General features: G+C 44.6%; 1 protein-coding gene across 1 annotated transcript; it reads left to right on the forward strand.

Annotated features, from left to right (window-relative positions):
* The first annotated feature begins 1,174 nt into the window (after positions 1-1,174).
* LOC115159439 (solute carrier family 35 member E4) lies at positions 1,175-21,219 on the forward strand. The gene is made up of 3 exons (XM_029709156.1): positions 1,175-1,495; positions 11,944-12,557; positions 20,652-21,219. The coding sequence occupies exons 2-3, from the start codon at positions 11,963-11,965 to the stop codon at positions 21,173-21,175; spliced, it is 1,119 nt and encodes a 372-aa protein (XP_029565016.1). The 5' UTR covers positions 1,175-1,495; positions 11,944-11,962; the 3' UTR covers positions 21,176-21,219.
* Positions 21,220-21,362: the final 143 nt, after the last annotated feature.

Below are 21,362 nucleotides of genomic sequence, written 5' to 3' on the forward strand. Positions count from 1 at the left end.
GGAAGCACAGTGAGATGTAATAACAAAGGGAGGATAGAAAAGAGGGTACATTTATGAAAGGGGACAGAATTTGGGGGAAAGTAGAGGTGTTTCAGAATCAAGTAAAAGCTGTGCAAACTCCTTTAGTTAGATTTTCACCAAGACCTTGGAATGTCCCCAAATATATTTTCCAAGGTCATGGAGATGGTTTAGTTAAAGGTTATTGTCATAAAATTGTAAAAACAGTGTGTGTCCAGAATTCCCCCTGTTGAGGGCATTACAGGACCTTATTTCACATTTCTCCTTGTTTATGTGCACATCTGTTTATGTTTGGCTGGCTAGCTGAGTCTAGCTCTCCTCACGTGAGGAGATATCGATCAGGGCATGGCCAGTGGTCTCAGCTAAATCAGCTGGTGCCCACTTTCCCCAAACTGATCATGCACCCTCTGATTGGTTAAGGACATCTAGCTGGTCCTGCACTGGCTAGCCCTATATATAGAACATATTGTCAATCGCCTTTAACCTTCCAGTGTAAGATCAGAGGAGGATATATGGCAGTGAGTTCATGGAGTGCATGGGGAAAGGCCATTTCCGTGTCCATACCCCTGTTTGGCAATAACGTTCCTGCGTGTGTTGAGGTTGCCTTATTCCTCTGACCAGGAAAGGTCAGAGACTAGTTAAATAAGTGAGTCACAGACTAGTTAAATAGGAGTGTATTCCCTCACCCTGTGTTATCTCCAAGCTTCTACAAAGTCGTATTGATGAATTCGTAACAAGTGTGAGGTGAAGTGGGACACTGATGTATTTCTAATGAGAAAATAGTGTCCCAGTTCATTTACTAAAGTGTCCCACTGACACTGAAAGAGGCCCTTTAGCAAAAGTACGGGTCTGATGTTGTTTTAGGGGTTGTAGCATCCACTGAATAATACATTATCAAGTTGTTTCAACATTAATTAATGGAAATACACATCACTTAAATAACTGATTCTGATTTGTCTACATAGCAATCTACCAAAAAGTGTCCTACTCATGCATACTTCACACTACAACTCCTCACTTGAAGGTGGGAGAGCAGGGTGGGGGTGAGAGGGGAACAATCTCTCACTGTGATTTCTTTCCCATAAGCTATATTTGCGTTGGTGGACTGTTTGTTTTTTAATAGTCAGCAGTAGGTCAACGTTTGTTCACTGTGTACATTGAGTGCTCTGTTTAGGTTATGTAATTCAAATTTCTGCAGACATGTTTTATGAAGTGTTATATAAAAACAAACGCCTTAAGAGGTGTGCCATATGTGCTTACACTGCATAATAGAGTAATGCTTCTTCTTCCGCTGTCAGCTTTTGTCCTAGCCGAGGTCATCTTTTCTTAGTGACTGTCCCAGTGAATGAAGAGAGGGTGATTGCAGTGACGTGAACCGCACAGCTGATCAGGCGGTAACGAGGCAGACAAGCATTCCGCTATGTGCGCCCGGGATGTTTTTGTGATGTTACCAAGCCGAAGATCCACAAAGAAAGAGGTAAATGTAACCAAAAAGCATAGGCAATAGCGTTATGCTGCCGCGTGATGTTAAATGTGCGTATGGTGAGGATGTTTCACTTGCTGTTTAATCTGGTCTGTCATTGCAGTGGTAGCTGACGATTCTGTGTTTCGTCGTTTATCACCTCTAATATTTTATTCCGACTTTGTTTTACATGTACATCATTTAGCAGACGCTCTTATCCAGAGCAAAGGGGGTTAAGTGCCTTGCTCCGTGGAACATCGACAGATGTTTAACCTACTCGGCTCAGGGATTTGAATAAGCGACCTTGCTGTTATTGGTCCAAGGCTCTTAACCGTTAGGACGGCTCCCTGCCGCCCTATGTATACGGGTAGGACAGGGTGGGTTATAACAACTTCAGTTGATAGGACACGTCATGATTTTCTACACCGCGCTCGCGCTTCTGATTCATGTCTCATGTGTAGCCTAGCTGTCGAGTGGGTTAAATGAATCGTCGTAGTTCTGCTACTATTAATCACGAGACCACTTGCATAAATTAATCTTCGATAGCTACTTGCGACTGCAGCTGCTAGAGCGGAGGCTTGCTTACATTCCTGGCTGGCGACTTCATTCTGGCTAACAACAGTAGGAGATATGTAGCCAGCTAAATATAGCCGCGGGAAGTAATGGTGCCCCCTGAAAAATCGGAATTAAAATAATGTAAAAAATTGGGCACTGGGACTTTAATAGTCCTGTATTAGCTGACAGATAGGGACAGATATCAATTTGCAGGACCAGCTCAGGCAAAAGATGTACAGCATCCCCGCAGCTGAATGTAGCAAATGTAATACTCTTTGGAAACTTTTCTCTGTCATAACTTTTGGATTTGAAATTGTAACCAATTACAGACTCACCTGTAGAGGAAGTAGAAGAGTCAACAGTTTTCAATGGTAGGGGTCTTAAACCTTTTCTTGCCTAGGAAACCCCCTCCCAGACATAAACGGTCGCTTAGGCCCCCTAACCCACATTTATATATAGAATGATTTTTTTTAGGAACTCAGTCGTTTTTCAACTTACTGTTGAAAGTAAAATGCTTTTCATGGTCAATCCGATGTCTGAAGTGGCCGTACAGCCGCAGGTAGCCTTGGGGCGACAGGTAGCCTAGTGGTTAGAGTGTTGGACTAGTAAATGAAAGGTTGCAAGATCAAATCCCTGAGCTGACAATGTAAAAATCAGTCATTCTGCTCCTGAACATAGCAGTTAACCCACTGTTCCTATACTGTCATTGAAAATAAGGTGTTTTTCTAGCTGACTTGCCTAGTTAAATAAAGATAAAATAAATACTTCAGGCCTTTCATACTTCTTGCAATTAGCAGAGCTATTGTGAAGGGAGTTGTCAAGGAAGGAAGTTTGTGTTTATACAGGACGTACCACCTACCATCAACCAATCATGTCAATGCGGAGCTATACGGAGCCCTCCGCATTGTTACAAAATTTGAGAGGCGCACAGCGATGCAGTACAGATCTTGATCTGGCCTCTGCATGGCTCCGCAATTGCATCACACCCTCCATACAAAGCCTCTGACCACATGTTTGGATCAAGCCTAAATTGGCTTTTAGAATAGTAGAATACACAAGGTGCAAGTTTGAAATGTGATTGTGCATCAGCAGTTTTTCTCTTCTTTTGTAAGTCCCTGACAGTCAGTTAATTGGCCATGTCAGCTAACAATTTGTAGATTGGTAAGTTAGTCTAGCCATTTATCTAAACTTGTACAGTAGTAATCATGGTCGAATACGGACCTGGTACACAGGGCATGTGCCCAGGTGCCCTGACCTCCATGGGGCCCCATTGATTTTGTTTGTCACTCTCACTCAGATATTAAGATAGCACAAGTCATGGCAAAATGTGTAGAATTGCATGAAATGTGTTATAAAATTGCAGAATATTTTCTCCGCTCCATGGAAAAATGTGTACAACTGCAGGAAATGTACTTTAAAACGTAAATGTTTCTCTTTGCTTGGTGGGGGGCCCCCCAACCAAATCTAGCTTAGGGCCCCCAAAAGGTTAGAGCCGGCCCTGCATGTCTTATCATCAGGTGATTGATAATGGCAAGGTGAAGTAATCAGCATTTTAAAATTAATATATTTGGTAGATAGTTTTTGTTATTTTGACCTCCCCACGTTATAAATGGAAGAAGAAGTGTAAACTCTGACATAGCGATTTGGGACTGTGTAGGCGCAGACTGAGCAAGAAAAAACAAACAAAAAAATGAATTATGCTCTACTTGTCAGTGTTCTAAATGGGACATTATTTGTCTTTTTACTTAAGCACTGTAATTGACTTGGGCAAGAGCTCACTGGAACTGAGTACCAGCACCTCAAATTGTCTTCTGCTTGAGTTCCTGCATCTCCTATAGAATATTAGAATATTTTCTCAAAAGTATTAACCTATTATTGAGGAACTCCTGCACCGAAATATAAATGGTCCCGGCAGCTATTTGGGTCCAAGTCAAGCACTGGCCTAAACATGCATATGTAACAGTTTTGCTTCCGTCCCTCTCCTCACCCTACCTGGGTTCGGACCAGGGACCCACTGCACACATCAACAACTGACACCCTCGAAGCATCGTTACCCATCACTCCACAAAAGCCACGGGAAACAACTACTTCAAGGTCTCAGAGCAAGTGACATCACCAATTGAAACGCTATTAGCACGCACCTCGCTAACTATTTCACACCTGTCACGCTCACCCCCCTTTGACCTCCTCCTTTTCCGCAGTATCAATGAAACAGTGTTGCTTCCGTCCCTCTCCTCAACCCAACATGGGCTCGAACCAGGGACCCTCTGCACACATTAACAACTGCCTCCCAAAAAGCATCGTTACCTATCGCTCCACAAAAACCACGGCCCTTGCAGAGCAAGGGAAACAACTACTTCAAGATCTCAGAGCGAGTGACGTCACCAATTAACACGCTATTAGCGCGCATCCGGCTAACTAGCTAGCCATTTTACACCAGTTACACATACACCATCAGATATAATTCATAGCAAGCGGTAGGGAGGGGGTGTGAAAAATATGGGGAGTTCGAAGGACCAATAAAAAGGGATAAAAATCTTATGTCCTGGATTTTAGGTTGGTAGTAACCACCACAGGGTGTCTGTTCAGAAAACGAGGAAGTAGTAGTTCCAGCTCAAGGGTTTAATGAAGATCCACACACACACACATACAACACCACTCTCTCTGATACTAATTGTGGTTCTGTAAAGAAAAGAGGAGAACTTAGGCTATAGTACAGTATGGGAAAAATATGCGTATTTGCATGTCAACTACTAAACAGGCTATGTGGACCCAAACACGTTAGTTGAACAAAGAACAATAGAGCAATGTAGAAATATCTACACATTATAAAACAAAATAAACATGAGCAATCTAAAATTGAAAATGGCCTAGCACCACAGACAAATGCTAATCGCTAATAAGCATGCTAAATAGTAATGCATTCTGGATGACAATGCTAATGCTAACGCTACAAAGTGTACGCAAGGTAGCAAGTTTAACACAAATGGTACATATTTACAACAGGCACTATTTAGCTCCAAACAACAAGACACCAGGATATTGGCACTTACATTTAGCTGCACACACAATAAACATCAGAAAGAAAAGCAATTTCTCCTAAGGGGGTAGAATAAGCAGGAGAGAAAACAGGTTGGTCATCAGAATGGAAACTACAGACTGTCTGAAGCCCTACCTGGTCCGGTATTATGCTAAGTCATGGGGGAAAAGGCTGCTAATTGGCTAATAATATTATGATCATTGGCGTGACCATATTCCAATAGGAAACCCAAAGGAAAGTTGGGGTCTTGGAAAGAAGACGAGCTGGCCGTATTTACAGCCGCCCCCAAATGTGTTGTACATATTTGATTAAACTGCCAGCTAAGGGTCAGTAGCTTCTTGAGGAAGGGCGTGCAGCGTAATGAGTCGAGCAACAGGCCTGACGTAGGTTCTGTTCTTGACTTGGATCTCTGCTGTCCTCATTTTCCCGTCTGCTCCAGGGATAACTGAGTTTACAGTTCAAACTTGCCAGAGTGCCCTAGGACACTGATCATCCACGATCATCACAACGGTCCCAACTACAAGGTCTTCCTTATCCTTGTGCCAATTATGGCAGCCTTGAAGGGCAGGTAAGTAGTTCCGTGTGAAGCAGTGCCAGAAATGGTCGGTTAGAACTTGGCTGCGTCTCCATCTTTTGCGACTGAGCAGTTCAGACTCTGGGTAGACCACCTGTGCTAGTGACGAGTCTGGCTGCCCCATGAGAAGAGAGTTAGGAGTGATTGGATCCGAATCCGTGATGTCCGAAGACACATATCCCAAGGGCTTGGAATTCAAGATACCTTCTTTTCGATTAGGACAGTCCTCGGCACCTCTTTGGAGATGGTCTGCGCACCAAGGGTTGTTTGCAGGGCAGTCTTGATGGATCTGATCTCCCTCTCCCAGCATCCTCCAAAGTGTGGTGCATTTGGTGGGTTGAAGGTGAATCGAATCTTCTGACTGGCTAACTGTTACTGGAGCTGTTGGTGGAGAGTCATGAATGCCTTGTGTAGTTCTTGCTCCCCTCCCTTGAAATTTGTTCCTCGATCGGACACCCTCTCTGGGCCCGGGTGCCTCAGCTGCTCATCATATTTCTTGATCAACAACCTGGTGAGTGGATGACCTGGGTCCAGAACCACTGGGTGAAGAACGTCAGGGTCCAACAGGTCACACCTCTGAAGACGACCTCAAACACAAATCAGTCCGGTGTCGTTGTCACGCTCCGGGGTCAGCGTCACCAGACAGCTGCTCAGAGGGATTGGCTTGCCTGCTTCTAGTAGGGAGAAGTCTTCTGCAAAGATCTCAGACTGAGCATGTCTGAGTACTTTGAATTGCTGCTTGCTTGAAATTGTTGGCTGAAGGGCTGTCGGCACTACTGGCCGCCCCATGTAGAAACTGCACTCTGGCTTCCACCAGCTCATGGAAAGTGTTGAACTGGGCAACATCAGGGAGAGACGACTTGGTGTCCGTTGACAGGAGCCCACAGAAGGTAGGCTTTCACAGCTCCTCTGCTTCATCAGGGGGTACTTGGTCTGGTCTTCTCGGCCAGGATGACTGGGCCTGCCACAGGAATGGAGGACCTTGACTCCAAAGGTTGTGTTCTGAAAGCTGAGACAGCGTCTTGCCGCGTGTGATATTGTCAGCCGGATTTCTCTCCGTGTCCATGTAACGCCTGGCCTGGGGGTTCGTGAGCTCCTGTATTTCTGTGACTCTTGTGCCTTCAAATACTTTGTTCCTACAGGAGTCTGACTGGAGCCAGGTTAAGACTGTTGTAGAATCCGACCAGTACATGACCTCATGGATTTCCAAGGTGAGTTATTTTCTGATGACCACGGCCAGCTGGGCACTGGTGAGTGCAGCACAGAGCTCGAGTCTTGGCATGGACTGTTCTCCGTTTTGGGGCCACTCTTGATCTTGCTGCAAGGAATGTCACTTGGAGCCGTCCATTGGTGTCTTCAGTACGGAGGTACGCGACGGCACCGTACGCATGTTCTGAGGCATCACTGAAAACGTGAATACTTGACTAACACCTTAGCAGTGTGACCTGAGACATCTGTGTAAGTTTAAAGACCCTTTGAAGGCCCTTGAAGGGGTGGCAGGTAGCCTAGTGGTTAGAGCGTTGGGCCAGTAACTGGGAGGTTGCTGGATCGAATCCCCGGGCTGACAAGGTAAAAATCTGTTGTTCTGCTCCTGAACAAGGCAGTTAACCAACCCACTGTTCCCTGGTAGGCTGTCATTGTAAATATGAATTTGTTCTTAACTGATTTGTGTAGTGAAATAAAGGGTCCATCTGAGCTGAGTCTTGATGGTGGCAGCTTTGCCAGGGTGATCCAAATGCACTGGTTCTGTTGGGGTGATTAGATGGGGATAGTCTGATCTGATGTGCATTAACAGCTGCACCTGATCCAGCAGTTGAAGGGGTAGGCCTTTGAGGTGCCAATATCTTTTCTGAAGGGCTTTGTCCAGTAGGTATGCGGTGCAACGCCCAGCTGGGAAGGCTCTGTGGATGTCAAAGGACCTGTTTGGTTGACTAACAGGGGCCACTCACACAGAAGCTCCATGGACGTCTAGGATATCTTGACGAACCGTACAAAGTGCCAAGTCTTCAGGATTGCCTAGGAGGCCTACCTGCTCTGCTGCTTCGTGTAGAAGTATAGTGCGCTCTGACTTGTCGTTCAACAGGGTGTACGTGTCAAGTGACTTGTTGCCGCTCCGCAAGATGACTCGACTCATTTTCAGCAGCACCTTGCTGCTGCTGGAAGGTTGATCATCGTAGAGGGTCTCTGCAGTGTAGCTCACTCTCAGAGTGCACCATCAGAGCGAATCTTTGGAATGCCTTGGTGTCACCACTCTTGATGTTGGGGCCATCCATTGACCCTGTGATGCATTGGAGGGCAAGCTGGTGGTGCTGGCCATACAGTTCTGTGAGGGAATCCATGGTGTCGGTAGACGCACTCCCGGCTGGGTGGAGAAGGTGTGCGGTAGAGGACAGGTGAGTGCCGACAACGATCAGGTGAGTAGGCCGGGCGGCGACGGTCAGGCGAGTAGTTGCAGTGGCGATGGTCAGGTGAGGGGTGATGACAATGGTCAAGTCAGTAGTCGCGGTGGCGACGGTCAGGTGAGTAGTTGCAGGGGTGACAGGCGTGGGCTGACAACGACAATCAGGCGTAGGCTGACCATAGCAGTCAGGTAAGTAGTCGCAGCGGCGTCGGTCAGGTGAGTAGTCGCGGCGGTGACAGTCAGGTGTTGGCTGACGACGGCAATCAGGTGTAGGCTGACCGTAACGGTCAGGTGAGTAGTCGCGACGGCGACAATCAGGTGTGGGCTGACGACTGCGATCAGGTGTAGGCTGACCGCAGCGGTTAGGTTAGGGCTGACGTTGGCGATCCTGTGAAGTCAGCCCTCTGGGTGACGCTTTAGTGCTCCAAGTTCTGAAATGAGAAGTCGACCGGTTTCGCTGGTGCGATGACTCACGATGTCGAGGGGTTGACTGAGTAGATGATGATGATGATGAGGATGACTGGTCTGAGGAGGAGAGCCCTCTGATCCTAAGGTTTTCAATGAGGTGCTCTATCTTATCACACTGCCTTTGTAACTGCAGTTTATCATCTCTGGTTGTCACCAGCTGTGCCCACTCAGGCTGACTAGTCGAGGTGCGCCTGCTATGGGGGGCCGGTGAGTTGGCCATTATTAATGAAGGTGAGGCTCTATCCTTATTGTTGCGAGTCAGCCTGGGTAGTTAGTGGCTTGAACTGTTTGGGACCAATTGATGCGGATTAATTTAGCTCTTCCGATAGCTCCAGTATCTCCCGTGTCAACTTCTCAGTTTCCTCTCCTATCAGCTTCAGGAACATTACGACTGTTCTGGAAGAAGAACGGGTTTCTCTCTCATCTTGTACAGGAGGGTAGCTGCTGCTGGTCTTGCTGTGAGAGTAATTAATTCCACTCACAGCGCCGTCTGCTCGTGGTCCCTCATTGGATTGGTGTTTTGTCGTGTGTGGTGCTTGCCTTGAGACTTATTGGATGGGGACTCCTAATGTAACTCTATGGCAGCACCCAATTGGCTTGAATTTTCAAGAAAGCAAAAAAGAGACCATGTTTGTATGTGGCTTTATTAACTCAATGTTTTTTATTTTCTTTTACATTGTTTGCAAACTGATATGTGACACCTATTAATGCCAAAATAACACGCAAAACAGGCAACTCCACCTGCGCTGAATGACGGGTCGCTACTACACCAAGTGTACAAAACATTAAGAACACCTTCCGCACCTCTCTGATTCGACACATTTTGGTTGAATGCATTCAGTTGTGCTACTGACTAGGTATCCCCTTTCCCTAATATTGAGTTAAACAGCTTCAGAACAGCCTCAGAACAGACTCAATTTGTTGGGGCATGGACTCTACAATGTCTCGACAGCATTCCACAGGGATGCTGGCCATGTTGACACCAATGCTTCTCAAAGTTTGGTCAAGTTGGCTGGATGTCCTTTGGGTGGTGAACCATTCTTGATACACGGGAAACTGTTGAGCGTGAAAAACCCAACAGCGGTGCAGTTCTTGACACAAACCGGTGCACCTGGCAACTACTAACATATTCCATTCAAAGGCACTTAAGTATTTTGTCTTGCCCATTTATTTCCAGTCAATGTAATGAGCCTATCATTTTTAGTAATTTTTTGGGAAATCGAACTTTGCCCACTATAACTTTTCTCCGCCCATGCATTGAATTGATATCACACAATACATTGTAGGTGCACTTCATCTCCCGCTCCCTGCAGAGAATTGCACTCGGCTTGCATTTTGACTCATAAAGTTCCTCATAAAGGAATTGTGTTTTGGACAAATTAATACAAAATGAAAAGCTAAAATGTCTTGAGTCAATAAGTATTCAATCCCTTTGTTATGGTGAGCCTAAATAAGTTCAGGAGTAAACATTTGCTTAACAAGTCATAATAAGGTTCATGGACTCACTCTCTGTGCAATAATATTGATAAACATGATTTTTGAATGACTACCTCATCTCTGTACCCCCTAGGAAAAGGCCAAAACAGCATGGGATACAATTAAGTATGGGAGGAGTACAAATTGAAGAAGTGGCAGAAACCAAACTATTAGGAGTGCAGCTAGACAACTGCTTATCATGGTCATCTCGAATAACTAATCTCTGTAAAAAAAAATATTAAAACAGCATGTATAATCAGAAGGATAGCTAAATATTTACCAGGAAAAATCCTTAAGCAAATAACACAAGCTTTAATTGAGAGTCAAGTGAACTACTGTTCTGTGATCTGGGGAAATGCATCGTCAAGTGAAGTTAGGAGGCTGCAGATTGCACAGAACAAAGCAGCAAGGATTGTTTTACGGTGGAGATATGGTTTTTCTGTTGCAGTCATACGCAATGTTCTTGGTTGGTCATCAATCGACAAGATAATTGAAAAAAACATGCTTATTTTATTTCATAATATACATCATTTAAAACGGCCAAGTTCTATTCACAATGGTAATCAGTTGGTAAGAGACAGACATTCCGTAAATACTAGGAATAGATTGTCCACCATCTATGCGTTATCCAGACAGAAAAGAGAAATAGGCAAAATAACATTTCGATTTAGAGCAATAAAGAAATTGAATAAATTACTGAGCAAACCAGAAACCTTTCAATATATAAATTGAAACATTATTTTAAAACAATTTAAATATAATACACAGAAATGTTGTGGGATTACAGTAGATGAAGAATCCATATTTTTTAGATTGATTATTTATTGGTTTATTACGTTAGTATATTATGTATGTTTGTAATAGTGTGTTATATGTGAAAATGTGTTCGTATATAAATTGTATTTTAATATTTAAGGACTCTTGGAAGATTAGTCCAAATGGGGACTAAAAGAGATCCAAATCAAATCTCTGTACCCCACAAATAACATTATCTGTAAGGTCCCTCAGTCGAGCGGTGAATTTCAAACACAGATTCAACCAAAAAGACCATGGAGGTATTCCAATGGTTTGCAAAGAAGGGCGCCAATTGGTAGATGGGTCAAATAAAAAAAGGAGACATTGAATATCCCTTTGAGCATGTTGAAGTTATTCATTACACTTTGGATGGTGTATCAATACACCAAGTCACTACAAAGATACAGGCATCCTTAACTCACTTGCCAGAGAGGAAGGAAACCGCTCAGGGATTTCACAATGAGGCCAATGGGGACTTTAAAACAGTAACGGAGTTTAATGGCTGTGATAGGAGAAATCTGGCGATGGATCAACAAAATCGTAGTTACTCCACAATACTAACCTCATTGACAGAGTGAAAAGAAGGAAGCCTGTACAGAATACAAATATTCCAAAACATGCTTCCTGTTTGCAATAAGGCAAATAATGTGGCAAAGAAATGAACTTTATGTCCTGAATACAAAGCGTTCCATTTGGGGCAAATCCAACACAACACATCACTGAGCACATCTCTATATATTTCCAAGAATGGTGGTGGGTGGCAGCTGGCAGGTGGCAGCTGGGTGACAGCTGTGAGTCTTTCTGGGTAAGTCTAAGGGCTTTGCACAACTCGTTTGTACAATATTTGCACATTATTCTTTTAAAAATTATTCAAGCTCTATCAAGTTGGTTGTTGATCATTGCTACACAGCCATTTAAGTCAATTTAAGCCATTTTCAAGTCAATTTAGCTGCAAGTACACAACATTGTTCTGTGTAATTGCAGGCTATTCTTTGGGTGCTGAAAACAGTTGTTTTTGATAAAAACTTAATTTTATGTGACGTTGGAGCTTCAGTCCGCCCACACAGTCACTGCTCAACTCCATCGTGAATCATGGAGTGGAGTTTAGTTGGCTAGTTATTGCTTAACCAAGTCAAAATGTGTTTGCCTTACAGAAACGAGGATGAAACCAACATGATTAGCACCGATGGCCTCTCTAAATGCGAGGCGACCTGGCGCGAGCCTGGGAAAAGGCCACAGGCGGAGATGTTGCACCTTCTGTCTGCTGTCATTGTCTGGCTTGTGACGGGGACGACCATCTCCAGTCTTAACAAATGGATTTTTGCAGTGTACAACTTCAGGTACCCATTACTGCTGTCGGCCCTGCACATGTTGACAGCGATAGTGGTGGACTATGGGCTTATTAAACTGCGAATGCTCCAGCAAAACGGTGGGGTTGACAACCAGAAGGACCTTACCACCAGCGCCAAATGCAAGGTGTTTCTATTGAGCTTGACATTTTGTGCCAGCATCGCATTTGGCAACGTGGGTCTAAACTATGTCCAGCTGTCATTTGCCCAAATGATCTACACCACCACGCCAATCTTCACCCTGGCCATCTCCACTCTGATCCTGGGCAAGCAACACCACATCCTCAAATACACAGCCATGATGCCCATCTGTCTGGGAGCCTCGTTCAGCATCATGGGCGAGGTCCAGTACGACCAGACAGGCTGCTTCTTCGTATTCGCTGCGACAATGTTGAGAGGTGTCAAAACCATCCAACAAGGTTAGTCACAGCTGCTACCTTCAAATTGTCTTTATGATAGTTGTTATGTTGCATCTCTGATGGTGGTTGACATATTTGTCATCACTTTATAAATGTTGAACTGTATAATAAACTTCTGTATAACTGTATAATAAGCCCTAGGGGTCGTTCCTAAGGATTTCAATCACTTCCTGACTTTTGATTTGAACATAACCTTTCTTACATGTTAGCCGATGGTGGAAGTGGTCAGAAAGTTTCATTTTTGGCCTGAATGCCAAAACATTTAGGAGGTGGAGGTGTTCAAAGATTACCCATTTTGCATACCCTACCATAAGACATCCATGTCTTTATCACTGAAAAAGATTCAGTTTGATATAATTTGAAAGTTTACAAACAGGGTTGTCAAACTATTTTATGATTTCTAGAATTTTTTTTTTTTAAATATCATTTTAAAGTTTTAACGTCAATTATCTAAAAACGTGTAAACTCAGATGTTTCTCATTTTCAAATGTTGTAGCTTAGACCCTATTTTTCATCATCTGAAGTATTTGTGTTGTGCCCATCATCGATTGAGACACAGCATACTCTTGGGTATAATTTCAATCATAGAAATATAATTCATAGAATGGACCTATCCCTTCAGACCCCTGCAATCAGATGACACGAAGAGAAAGGTTTTACTCCACCCAAAATCTGTCCAAGAAAATAATAATAACATTTTTGTATAGAGGTCAGTGTGAGTGTTGAATTTGGTCAAAGGAAAATGTAAATGCTAATTTGCTATGTGAGGCTTATTTGAGCAAATATACGTTTTGTAATGGTTTGGTTGTTAGTTACGAATGCACTGATATAGGTGGACGCACGTGGCATTTTGAAAGAAACATTATATTGGAGTTGTGCCTGTTGTCATAGAGAGAGATAGAGGACTCATCATGGATATAATCTGTTTTAGCATGGACATTGCCATTGAGGACTTCCCCCAGTTTAAAGTAGTCCACTGGGTGGGGATTCCTATGAGTTGGGAGCAATCAGCAAATGGAGAAGAAAATGTACTTCTTTAAAATGGAGATAGGTAGCCCCAATGGCACCGCCCATGCTATAATGGTACACATAGAAAGATGAGTAATCTCTTTGGCCTGGTATTCACACACATCTGCCCTCACATTGGCTAGAATGGTCCCACCTGATCTCGCCTGCTTTCTGTTTGAGGACATGTATTTCCATTGCTAGAGCGGTCACTCGAATATCTTGTTAATACTGTATAATAGACAATCTTTGCTACAATTTAGCTGCTACACAATTGACATTTACATTTAATTGAAACTTCTAATTACTACCAGTAAGATGGCTGATGGTCCACCCACTGTCGAATGTCAACTTGAATGGGAATGTCTATCCTATTATATATATATAGGATTTCAATGGAAGATTGATAGTTTAATTTATAACAATGGATATTCTCACTCAAGGCAACATTCTTTGATGTGTAGACCTACCATCTTTGTGGTACCATTTGAAATTTCAATTATGTTCTAGTCTCAGTCTTTTAATTTTAGGCCTATGGTTTATTATGTGTAGGTCTACGTGAGTCGCATGGTAAATATAAGAGTCATGGATTTACGTAGTCCTACAATACTATTTGGACTATGTTTGATGGTTTGTTGTGTGCTGTACGTTTCAGTAGGGAATAGGGTAGGCTTTTATTTAACCAGGTAGGCTAGTTGAGAACAAGTTCTCATTTGCAACTGCGACCTGGCCAAGATAAAGCATAGCAATTCAACAGAAACAGAGTTACACATGGAATAAACAAAACATAGTCAATAATACAGTAGAACAAAATAAAACAAAAAGTCTATACAGTGAGTGCAAATGAGGTAAGTTAAGGCAATAAATAAGCCATGGTGGCGAAGTAATTACAATATAGCAATTAAACACTGGAATGGTAGATGTGCAGAAGATGAATGTGCAAGTAGAGATACTGGGGTGCAAAGGAGCAAGATAAATAAATACAGTATGGGGATGAGGTAGATAGATGGGTGGTTTACAGATGGGCTATGTACAGGTGCAGTGATCTGTGAGCTGCTCTGACAGCTGGTGCTTAAAGCTAGTGAGGGAGATGAGTCTCCAGCTTCAGAGATTTTTGCAGTTCGTTCCAGTCATTGGCAGCGGAGAACTGGAAGGAAAGACAAAGGAGGAATTGGCTTTGGGGGTGACCGGTGAGATATACCTGCTGGAGCGCGTGCTACAAATGGGTGCTGCCATGGTGACCATTGAGCTGAGATAAGCCGGGGCTTTACCTAGCAGAGACTTTACATTTACGTCATTTAGCAGACGCTCTTATCCAGAGCGACTTGTAGATAACCTGTAGCCAGTGGGTTTGGCGACGAGTATGAAGCGAGGGCCAACCAACGAGAGCGTACAGGTCACAATGGTGGGTAGTGTATGGGGCTTTGGTGACAAAACGGATGGCACTGTGATAGACTGCATCCAGTTTGTTGAGTAGAGTGTTGGAGGCCATTTTATAGATGACATCACCGAAGTCAAGGATCGGTAGGATGGTCAGTTTTACGAGGGTATGTTTGGCAGCATGAGTGAAGGATGCTTTGTTGCGATATAGGAAGCCGATTCTAGATTTAAATTTTGGATCGGAGATGCTTAATGTGAGTCTGGAAGGAGAGTTCAGTCTAACCAGACACCCAGGTATTTGTAGTTGTCCACGTATTCTAAGTCAGAGCCGTCCAGAGTAGTGATGCTGGATGGGCGAGCAGGTGCGGGCAGTGATCGATTGAAGAGCATGCATTTAGTTTTACTTGCATTTAAGAGCAGTTGGAGGCCACGGAAGGAGAGTTGTATGGCATTGAAGCACGTCTGGAGGTTAGTTAAGAGTCCAAAGAGGGGCCAGAAGTATACAGAATGGTGTCGTCTGTGTAGAGGTGGGTCACAGAATCACCAGCAGCAAGAGCAACATCATTGATGTATACAGAGACGAGTCAGCCCAAGAATTGAACACAGTGGCACCCCCATAGAGACTGCCAGAGGTATGGACAACAGGCCCTCCGATTTGACACACTGAACTCTGTGAAGTAGTTGGTAAACCAGGCGAGGCAATCACTTGAGAAACCAAGGCTGTCGAGTCTGCCAATAAGAATGTGGTGATTGACAGAGTCGAAAGCCTTGGCCAGGTTGATGAATACAGCTGCACAGTAATGTCTCTTAACGATGGCGGTTATGATGTCGTTTAGGACCTTGAGCGTGGCTGAGGTGCACCCATGACCAGCTCTGAAACCAGATTGCATAGCGGAGAAGGTACGCTGGGATTCAAAATGTTCGGTAAGCTGTTAACTTGGCTTTTGAAAGGCAGGGTAGGATAGGTCTGTAGCAGTTTGGGTCTAGAGTGTCACCCCCTTTGAAGAGGGGGGGGGGGGGGGATGACCGCGGCAGCTTTCCAATCTTTGGGAATCTCAGACGATACGAAAGAGGTTGAACAGGTTACTAATAGGGGTTGCAACAATTTCAGCAGATAACTTTAGAGAGGGTCCAGATTGTCTAGCCCGGCTGAGGCGGGAGCATCATTTTATTTTATAATTTAATGATGTTGTAGACCAACCATCTTTGTAGTACTATACCATTTGAAAGTTTACATTAACTTTTTCACATTATCAGCCAAAACATGACTCACCCTGTATTCAAGAGTATGCTGTGTCTCAACTGATGGCAGGCACAACAAACACCTCAGATGATGTAATATATTGTCTAAGCTAAAACGTATATAAACACAAAAATCTGAGTTTACGCGTTTAGATAATTGACATTAAAGCTTAAAACATTTGACAACCCTGTTTGTAAATTCTCAAATGATATTAAACTCAACCATTACATTTTTTCAGTGATGAAGACATGTCTCATGCTAGGGTGGGGTATTGTCACGGTTGTTCGAAGGAGCAGACCAAAATGCAGCGTGTTTGTAGTTCCACATATTTATTAAAAGTGAAACTGAATGCAATACAAAACAAACCGTGACGCAGAGAGGACAACACTATAAAAGACAATAACTCAAACCACAATGAGAAAAACCCCTACTTAAATATGATCTCTAATCAGAGGCAAATGAGGATCAGCTGCCTCCAATTAGAGATCAACCCCAAACAATCCAACATAGAAAACTACCATTTAAACATAGATCAACCCAAAAACAACCCCTGCCCTACACTACTATGGAAAATGACATCTTACTAGGGTCAGGACGTGACAGTACCCCCCCCCCCCCCCCAAAGGTGCAGACTCCGAATGCAAACAAAAAGCAACCACAAAAAACAAAGGGAGGGTAGGGTGGGTGACGTCTATGGCGGAGGCTCTGGTTCCGGGCGTAGTACCCCCACCGCCCGCTGATCCCCCCCCCCCCCCGCTTCTGTATGTCCGGAGGAACCAGACCATGGATCATCGCCGGAGGCTTCGGACCGCCAACCGCTGCTGAAGACACTGGGCTGCGGAGCGTCGCTGGAGGCTCCGGGCTATGGAGGCGCACTGGAGGGAGAGCGCGAGGAGCAGGAATCGGTCTCACCGGACTGGGGAGACGCACTAAGGGCCGATTGATCACAGCAGGCACTGGCTGTACCGGGTTATGGATGCGCACTGGAGGAATAGTGCGAGGAGCTTAAACAGGACACCCCGGACTGGGCAGGTGCACTGGAGGCCTGATGCGTGGGGCTGGCATTGGAGGCGCCAGACTAGTAACACGCACCTCAGGGTGAGTGCGGGGAGCAGGAACAGGACGTACTGGGCTCTGGTGACACACTGGAGGTCTGCTACGTGGGGCTGGCATAGGAGGCGCCAGGCTTTTACCACATACCTTCAGGCTAGTGCGGGCAGTAGGAACAGGACGTGCTGGGCTATGTTGGCGCACTGGAGGTAGAGTACGCGGAGCAGGCACAGGGTACACTGGGTCTTGGAGACGCACTGGAGGTCTGGAGCGCACGGCCTGCACAACCCGTTCTGGCTGGCTGGTCACTGTAGCCTGGCACGGGAAGAGCGCTGGCACAGGGCAAACTGGGCTGTGCTGGGGAATGAGGGCTGCCGTGTGTAGAGCAGGTGCAGGATAAACTGGGCCGAGGAGACGCACTGGTGGCCAAACGTGCTGAGCAGGCACTCCTTCCTGGCTGAATGCCAATCTTAGCCCAACAACGATGAGGAGCTTGCGCCAAGCGCACCAGGCTTTGAATGCGTATGGGCAATACAGTGCGCATTTCCACATAGCTCGGTGCTTTCCTCGTCACCTGCTCCCCACGGTAAGCACAGGGAGTTGGCTCAGGTCTCCATCCTGACTTAGCAAAACTCCTCGTGTGCCGCCCCCCCCCCCCCAAATAATTTGGGGCTGCCTCTCGCACTTACTTCGTTGCCTTGCCTGTTGATCTCGTCGCTGTACTTCCCTCGCTGTTTCCACCTGTTCCCATGGGAGGCGATCCATACCAGCTTGGATTTCTTCCCATGTCCAGGATCCCTTGCCTTCCAATATCTGCTCCCATGTCCATTCCTCTTGCTCCTTCTTACGCTGCTTGGTCCTTTTATGGTGGGTTATTCTGTCACGGCTGTTCGAAGGAGCGGACCAAAATGCAGCGTGTTCGTAGTGCCACATATTTATTAAAAGTGAAACTGAACGCAATACACTGAAATACTTGAAAATACAAAAACGCAACGCAGAGAGGACAACACACTACTCAAAAGACAATAACCCACAAACCACAATGAGAAAAACCCCTACTTAAATATGATCTCTAATCAGAGGCAAATGAGGATCAGCTGCCTCCAATTAGAGATCAACCCCCAAACAATCCAACATAGAAATAGAAAACTAGAATTTAAACATAGAACTAGAAAATATAGATCAGCCCAAAAACACCCCCTGTCACGCCTTGCCCTACACTACTATAGAAAATGACATCTTACTAAGGTCAGGATGTGACAGGTATGCAAAATGGGTCAATTTTAAGCACCTCTATCTCTTGAATTTTTTGGCATTCAGGTCCAAAAAGTCACTTTCTGACTACTTCTACCATGGGCAAACATGTATGGAAGGTTTCGTTCAAATCAAACGGGGTGCAGTCAGAAGTGATGGCAATTATATGGAATGACCCATAAGCAATATCAACATATGGGTGCTATCAGATTTTGGAGGACAAATCAGAAATGTCCGTGTACTTAAATACTTTCCTTTCAAGAGAGTGGAAAACATGTCCACTAACTGAAATTCTCTGACATCAGTGAGAGTGTATATTTGGTGTTCTCTCCAATCCCATGGTCATATTAAACTTCCCACACTGCAGTCAGTGCTGGACATTTTTACTGGTGCTCTGAGTCACCAAGTAACACACCCAGTCTAGCTAGAGGTGTTGTGTTGCCTTTTGCTAAGGACACTTTCAAAACTACTGACAGGGCTGACCCAATAAAAACTTCTCAAAAAGGACTAATTCCTGCCAGGTAAACCAGGCAGAGAGCTCATTCTAGTTCTGTGGCAGAGTTCCATCCTGTTTACCAGGAATTAGTCCTATCACTTTATTACTGTCATACTTTCAAATCAAATCAAATATTATGTCACATACTTTGTAAACGATAGCTGTAGACTAAGAGTGATATGCTTACTTAAGGGCCCTTTCCAACTATGATGAGAGAAAGAAAATAGAGAAATAATAGAAGACTAAAACACATAATAATAAAAGTAATAATAAATACATAATGAATAACGATAACTTGTAACCAGTACCGAGTCGATGTGCAGGGGTACGAGGTAATTGAGGTAGATATGTAAATATAACTACGAATAAAGTTACAGATAATGAACAGTAGCAGCAGCACGTACGTGATGGGTCAAAAAAGTTAGTGCAAAAAGGGTCAATGCAGATAGTCTTGGTAACTATTTAACTAACTATGTCGCAGTCTTATGGCTTGGGGGTAGAAGCAGCTCAGATTCCTGTTGGTTACAGACTTGGTGCATCAGTACCGCTTGCCGTGCAGTAGCTGAGAGAACAGTCTATGACTTGGGTGGCTGGAGTCTTTGACAATTTTTAGGGCCTTCCTCTGACACTGACTGGTCCAGAGGTCCTGGATGGCAGGAAGCCTGGCCCTAGAAATTAGGTAAAATGGATTTCAGTTATCACTGGCCACTAGGAGCGCCGCATTTGGATGAGCATTTTGTCATTTGTTTAGGTCTTAGTTCCAGCATCGCTTTGTGGTGGCAAATAGTCCTGCGTGGCTCAGTTGGTAGAGCATGGTGTTTGCAACGCCAGGGTTGTGGGTTTGATTCCCACGGGGGACCAGTACGGAGAAAAAAAAATGTATGAAATGTATGCATTCACTACTGTAAGTCACTCTGGATAAGAGCGTTTGCTAAATGACTGAAATGTAATGTAAAAATAGACAGCTATGAAAAGTATAGATTAAAGCTCTTGAGTCTTCCTTAATTTCCTTCCTGTATTTGAACAGTATGAATTTGTTCATATATTTTCTCCACTTGTTTTGTTAGTGTACTGTATAGTGCTGTACTGATAATGAACCTGCTAGTCTCATGATGTGAAATCCATTCTAAGTAAACAAACCTATGACATTTCCATGTTCTGAACATGGCAGATTTGACATTATGTTAAAATAATGACTCATGGTCTGGATTTTCTACTCACTCAGAACCACCACCCTGAAATACCAATGCAGTTGGATGGTGTCGTGTCGTATTTCAGCTGCTATTTTCAAACTACCCTCGTAAAGGTCTCACGTGTTTACTTTATATGACACATATCAGTGGTGCACGTGTCTTGTTATTTTGCTACAGGCGGCTCACTCCCTTGGTATCCATGCAATTAGCTGACGTGTTGTTTCACAAATATAACACATCTCAATGATATGAATGTGGAACTACAGTGGTGTTTTGTATGATTTGGGTTTTATTTCTCTCTATCCTCTCTTATCTTTGTATTTAATCGCGCCACCCAAAACCAAATCTTGTGTTTGCGCTATAATGTTTAGTCTGTCATGAGACTACTTTGTATTTAAGCCAACTTTTGTGTGTATTCTGCTTCTCTATATGTAGATTATATTTAAATGCTTTTCTTTGTGTGTGTCTCTCAGGTATCTTGCTCCAGGAGGAGAAGATCAACTCTGTGTTCCTGCTGTACCTGATGTCTATCCCCAGTTTCTGCATCCTGGCCGTAGCTGCTCTGGCCCTGGAGAACTGGGCCGTGCTGGAGTCTCCAATGCACTATGACCACAAGCTGTGGCTCTTCATTCTGCTCAGCTGCCTGGGCTCTGTCGTGTACAACCTGGCCAGCTGCTGCGTCATCACCCTCACCTCCGCCGTCACCCTGCACATCTTGGGCAACCTGAGCGTGGTGGGCAACCTGCTGCTCTCCCAGCTGCTGTTCGGCAACGAGATGTCAGCGCTCAGCTGTGCCGGGGTGGCTCTTACTCTCTCTGGCATGCTCATCTACCAGAACTCTGAGTTCATCTCCAACTACCTGGATGCACGGCGAGCTAAAGCCAGGGAGCTCAGCCGAGTGAGGGAGGAGGATATTGCTGGCCCATTCCAACCGCCCCCCCAAGACCAGCAGGAGAGAGTAGACGCTGGCGGCAAGCGAGAGGACAAGATGGACTGAGAGAGAGAGAGAGAGAGAGAGAGAGAGAGAGAGAGAGAGAGAGAGAGAGAGAGAGAGAGAGAGAGAGAGAGAGAGAGAGAGAGAGAGAGAGAGAGAGAGAGAGAGAGAGAGAGAGAGAGAGAGAGAGAGAGAGAGAGAGAGAGAGAGAGAGAGAGAGAGAGAGAGAGAGAGAGAGAGAGAGAGAGAG

Source organism: Salmo trutta, chromosome 23, assembly GCF_901001165.1.
Source record: "Salmo trutta chromosome 23, fSalTru1.1, whole genome shotgun sequence".
Lineage (NCBI taxonomy): Eukaryota > Metazoa > Chordata > Actinopteri > Salmoniformes > Salmonidae > Salmo > Salmo trutta.